Source organism: Hypanus sabinus, chromosome 30 (assembly GCF_030144855.1).
Source record: "Hypanus sabinus isolate sHypSab1 chromosome 30, sHypSab1.hap1, whole genome shotgun sequence".
Taxonomy (NCBI): Eukaryota; Metazoa; Chordata; class Chondrichthyes; order Myliobatiformes; family Dasyatidae; genus Hypanus; species Hypanus sabinus.
In genome coordinates, this window is record NC_082735.1 from 33,895,922 (window position 1) to 33,901,921 (window position 6,000).

A 6,000-nucleotide genomic window follows, 5' to 3' on the forward strand; every position below is an offset into this window, starting at 1 on the left:
TATAAAGCCTTAGCTTCTCCTACTCCTTGGAAATTTGAAATTGTACAACCAGCAAGGATAAAATCTATGAGTACAAGTTTTTCTAGTCCTTTTCACTTGCATCTGATTTGTTACAAACCTACTGAAACTACCACCAAAGTAAATCAGGCTTTTAACTGTGGGAATCTCCATGGACAGCACACAAAGCCTGTGTTCCAGCAGGATTGAGAATGAGACATCATCCTTTCACTTGCTCTGCAGCACACATTAGAAATTAGGGGAAAAATATGTAATATTAAACCTGGTTCCATTGCAATTGGCTGCTTTGGGTGAATGTGACCCGATTTCTCCTAGCAACACTCTTTCCAAAGCATTGCATGCAGCTTTATATTCTTTGTGGAAAAATAGGTAATTTGTGCAAGCATGGTTTGCAAAGTGAAATACCCAGCCTAATTTTCAGATGTTCAGACAAGAATCAACTTCATGAAAATCTAATGTCAATTCCCTACTGCAAAACATTAACAAAATCAGCACGATGTGGCACAATTTCTAAGCATGAGTTAATATCATGTACTAACCATGTACACACAACAAATAATTTAAATCTTCATATTCTCTTAACAAAAAAGATCTTTCAACAAACTTAGAATGAGTTAATAATTTCAAAGTAACATCAGAGGAAGAAGGAAACAAAAAAATTTGACTGAGTGACTCCAATGACTTTTAGATATGATGTAGTAAACTAGTTGTGGTTATTAAGGGAGGTAACTATCCTACTAACTATACAGCATTCTGAGTATCAATCCATTCACCACTTGAATGGCTGCAGACAGAAAATCCCATCCCAAACCAAACTCAGACTCAGACTTAGGTTTAATATCAAAGTTCAAAGTAAATTTTATTATCAAAGTACATAAAAACTTTGTCACCTTATGCAACCCCGAAATTCATTTTCCTGTGGGCATACTCAGAAAATCTATGGAACAGTAACTGTAACAGCATTAATGAAAGATCAACTAGAGTGCAGAAGACAACAAACTGTGCAAATGCAAATATAAATAAATAGTAATCAGTAACGAGAACATAAGAATCAGATAAAGAGTCCTTAAAGTGAGAGCACTGGATGTGGGAAACATCTCAATGATGGGGCAAGTGAGTGTAGTTATCCCTTTAATTCAAGAGCCTGATGGTTGAGGGGTAGTAACTGTTCTTGAACCTGGTGGTGCGAGTCCTGTGGCTCTTGTAACTTCTACCTGATGGCAGCAGCAAGAAAAGAATATGGCTTGGATGATGGGGATCTCTGATGAATGGATGCTGCTTTCCTTCGGCAGCATTTCATGTAGATGTGCTCAACGGATAGGAAGGCTTTGCTGGCATAAGTCATGAAATATGTTGTTTTGCAGCAGCAGTTCATTGTGATGTATAATAAAAAAAACTCACCATCATAAAGGAAGTCATACCCAAAAAATTATTTATCCACAGCAAATTCACATCTCAAGTACCAACCTCCCTCCTTTCCTCATCCTAAAGTTTTGATGGATTTGCCTTACTCTTCACGATTGCTAGTACCTTGTATCCATGAGAAAAAGAAAGCTCTGGTTTGGGATTGAAAGTATAATAAGATAATCTTGAAGTAAGAAGTTTCTTTAAAAGTGTAATAATGGAAAATTCCAAGTAAGAGTGGTTTGGGAAAGTAGAAACTAGGCAACTGTGCAACTCCTTGGTATTCCATGAAATAATTACCCAACTGCTAATAATGAAGATTTCATTATCAATAGTAAATACATTATACAGAGTTGGAAGAATGTGTGTATCATCTGTTTCATCAAGAAGAGAGGCTCTCGATAATGAGAAGGATAAAACCAAGTCTAGAGGTTTTGCATCTTATCTACATGTTAATAATGTTGAAAAGATAAGCCAGGATACCAAACAGAAAAAGTCTCAGAGCAACACCATGCTAGAGGCAACAGGAATGATGGACAATAATTCAATCGGTACTGAGGATAGCAGATGAAAGCACAATACAATGGTCCTGAAGGGAAGAAGGCTGAGCAGGAAATGTAGGCATTACAAAGGCTGAGGGGCCTTTGGTTGAAAAGAACTAATTTTTAAAGCTTCCATGCTTAAGCTAGCATCATTGGAACAAATCTAATAGATACAGAGAAACCACAAAAATGAAAATCTTGTTAAAAGGCAGAGTGAGATAAATAATAACCAAGATACTTCAAGAATTGATTAAAATTATTTAAAAAAAGTAGATTCTGGAAATATTTAGTGTGATTCAAGTAACAGAAAGGGTTGATAAGATTTTTCAAAGGTATTTGATAAAATGCCACATTTGGGATTTATGAACAAAACTGAAATTAATCAAAAGACAGAAATTAATTTAGCGTTGTTTATCAGACTAGAGGGCAAAAAACTGGTGATTCTTTCAGAGTCCATAGTCAGTGAGTCAGTGTATCATTAACCCATTTGCAGAAATAATTTGCTCATTCTCTGGTTACCAACCCGCAATGTAGATTTCTCCTCTAAAAACCCTCACTTTGCAAAAAATTCTTTCAGATTTTCTAGTCTCTCCTCAAAACTATTACCCTAACCATGGCACTATTCAAGGAAATATCTACATATTCACCATAGTCTTTAATAACTTTCTAAAGTTTGGTAATATTTTGCCAAGAATTCAATGCAATACAATTCAATCCAATCAGTAATTTATGAATATTTGTGATAATTTGCTGATTTCATTGCACATTTTCTTATGCAAGAGTAACAGAAAAATTAATTGATCCAAATGTAATCTTACTTTAGTTTCCTTGGGTTTTTTACTTAACTCTCTCCTAATCAGAGTATTTCCTGAGATCTACCCGTTGATTCAGTGCAGTGTTTGATATTCCGAGCTGCTAAATCTGTTTACTTATCTTTTTATTATACAAGGACATAATAAATAGAAGTGCACTACATTCCTCATTGTAAACTACATCATTCAATACCTACCACCCCTAACATACCTACCTACTTTCTATCTTTGTAACCTAAGCAAACTCATGATCTACTGTTGTTTTATCTAAATTATTGATGTAGTTTGCAAACAAACCAGTTCAACACAGATCCTGAGGCACTCGACCTACAGACCGATAACTTTAAAACGACTGCTTACTACTTTGTTTTTTTTTCTGTTAATCTCATTTCATACTCTACTATGTTTGTTAATTATAGTTTCTATTTCAATAAATGATGCTGGTTCCGTCAGCAAAATTCTGTGTCTTATGCCAAGTGTATGAAATCCAGTGGGACCTTCCCCAAAATCCAGAGAATTTTGGAAGATCATAACCAATGCTTCCACTTTCGCTGCAACTACACCTTTTAGAATCCCAGGATGGAGGCCATCAAGTTCAAGGAATCCGTCAAGTAAACCCATCAATTTTCTTAATGATTTTTTCTCTCCTGATATTAATCAAGTCCCTTACCCTCACCTGAATTAGGGTTATCTACTATTTCGCTCCTATTAGTATGCTGTATGTGTTATCACTGCCAAGACAGATACAATGTAAACACGAGGAAGTCTGCAGATGCTGGAAATTCAAGCAACACACACAAAATGCTGGTGGAACACAGCAGGCTAGACAGTATCTATAAGAAGCACAGTCGACATTTTGGGCTGAGACCCTTCGTCAGTACTAGCTGAAAGAAGACCAACTTTCAGTTAGTCCTGACAAAGGGTCTCAGCCCGAAACATCGACTGTACTTCTTCCTATAGATGCTGCCTGGCCTGCTGCGTTCCACCAGCATTTTGTGTGTGTTGCAGAGATATAATGTGTTTGTTTAATGCTCTTCCACTAACTTATTCACTGTAATTTTTGGTCATCTTTTGCAGGTTTGTAAAATTTTTCCAATCTTAAAGAAAGCTACCACACTCTGCAACTTTATTGGCCTCTTCTTTCAATCTACTTGTCATTTTTAACTTCTTTAGTTAGCCATTGATTATTTTTCCCAATAAAGTTAATGATCTTGTAGAATGCCAGTTAACATTAGATCAGGGCTTAATTCTTCCTAGAATGGAGATCAGCATCCCATCATCAAATTCCACCTTTCTCAGTAAAAAAACAATCCTTCACCTATGCACTTTTACAATCATGGCTTCCAGAGAATGGTCAGTTCTAGACCATTATCATGGAATATTTGAAAGGTTTTTTTGTTGGAGATGAAAATGGGTGAATTGGATTGGCACAGAATCAGCTTCATTCTCTTTACTTCCTTGGTAAAATCAAGCAAGCTAAAATCTGAATATACTACCAAACTACCTGCTGCACTGGACAGTTAATCGCATCCATTCACAAACTTACCATTATGCATTCTTGAATGATTCAAATTAGTATGTCTAACCAATGCATGCAAGAAAAATCAATGCCCCCAAATAATTCAAAGACATTTACTCTGTCTAGATTGGCCAAGAAGCTAATGCAGTTTAAGTGCTTTTTTCCCGTCACTTAAAAGCGTTACCATATTGAAAAGTAATTCGAGTCAATCACAAAGATGTAATTGTCTACTTGTCAAAGCTGCTCTTAAAACATCTCACAATAACAATGGAGAAAATATCATAGAAGAAAAAAAGTTGGGCACGTTTTAATATTCCTTCAGTTAGTAGGTTTGCTATTTGTCGACCCATTTGTGGAAAGTTAAATATATGCAATTGGAGCTAATTATCCCGATTAGGTCGTCAGTGTTACATTTTGCACAGCTTCCCAGTTCAACTATGAACTTTCCCCACTGCGTTGCCTTCGATAAAAGGATCCCATACCACCGCATTCACGGCAATGAAATTTGGCTTTGTAAATTAGGACAATGCTACGTGCGCCCACCCTATTGTGTTCTATAAATCTGACAGCCTCAAGTAGGATGTTGCGAGCCTTTCAGGTCGTTCACCCTGATGCCTTCCTCGGTTTCAGTTCTGAGTAGAATATTCCTACCTCTTTGACTTTCTCCCGGTGGCTCCTCGCGTCCTGAGCTGTGGACTCTGCTGGTGGCTCCAATGATGGCGGGTAGTGGCTGTTGCTGGCCACCGGGCCTCTGTTGACCGCTGCCCCGCTCTCCGCATCGCTGTTGACCCTACGCTCTCCAGCCGTCACCCCCTGGCGAATTAGATCCAGCAGGGAGCCCCTGCCGGCTCGGTCCTCCTTCCCTCGCCACGGAGAGCGGGTGGGCGCTTCGGGCTGCCGGCGCGGAGACGCCGCAGCGAGCCTTGGCCCCGCTCCCTGCCCACTCCCCGCGATGTCTGCGCGCTGCGGCTCGCTGGACAGCAGGAAGAAGCGGCGGAGTCGCAGCGAGTCCGGGAGGAAGAAGATGGCCCCGAAGCACACGGTGACCAAGGCACTGAGAAAGATCAGGAAGGCGAAGCGCTGGGAGAGTCGGACACTCCCGAAGCGAGTGCCCAGCCCCAGTCCAGACCCCGAACATAGCTTTCGGATCATCGGCACTCCCACGCACGACAACTGCTCGAAGACAGTGTCGACCCTCAAACCCAACGGGGATCTGCCTCAACACCCAACTGCCTCAGCATCCAACGGGACCTTCCTCGACTAGCTCTGCCACAGCATCCAAAATGTAGAGCAATGCCCAGCGGAAGGTCCACGTTCTCTGGGGACGGCGGGTCCGTCCACTCGCCCGTCGCGGGGCTGTGCCTGTCGCCGAGCTCCGGCGCTGCCAGCCGGGCGGACGGTACCTCTTCCCTCCCGCGCTCCCACCGCCTCGCTCGCGCCGTGTTTTCCCCCCGCTCCCCGTCACGGCCACCGGAAGTGTCGGCCTCCCCTCCCGAACCCGCCGCCGCCATTGGTCCGCGTCCTTGTCAGGTTAGCGTGTGTACAAAGGCGGAAGAGTTGCTTGGCACTGATCAGCCCAATGTGGTCAAAACACTCGAAAGGAACCGAAAGCCCGTGGGATATCGACTCTGTGAGCTGATAAGCTGGTGTTTTGTTATTGCTACAAGAAGCCCACGGTTAAAGGCCAATGCCAATTAAAGCGAGG

At 41.2% G+C, this 6,000-nt stretch overlaps 1 protein-coding gene across 1 annotated transcript in view; it reads right to left on the reverse strand.

Annotated features, from left to right (window-relative positions):
* The window catches only part of LOC132383536 (mannosyl-oligosaccharide 1,2-alpha-mannosidase IA-like), a 122,052-nt gene extending 116,316 nt beyond the window's left edge, over nt 1-5,736 (reverse strand). The window contains exon 1 of the mRNA XM_059954647.1: nt 4,947-5,736. Coding sequence (XP_059810630.1) covers nt 4,947-5,447 — 501 coding nt within the window. The 5' untranslated portion in view covers nt 5,448-5,736. The remainder of the gene's footprint in view (nt 1-4,946) is intronic.
* Between the last annotated feature and the right edge of the window lie 264 nt (nt 5,737-6,000).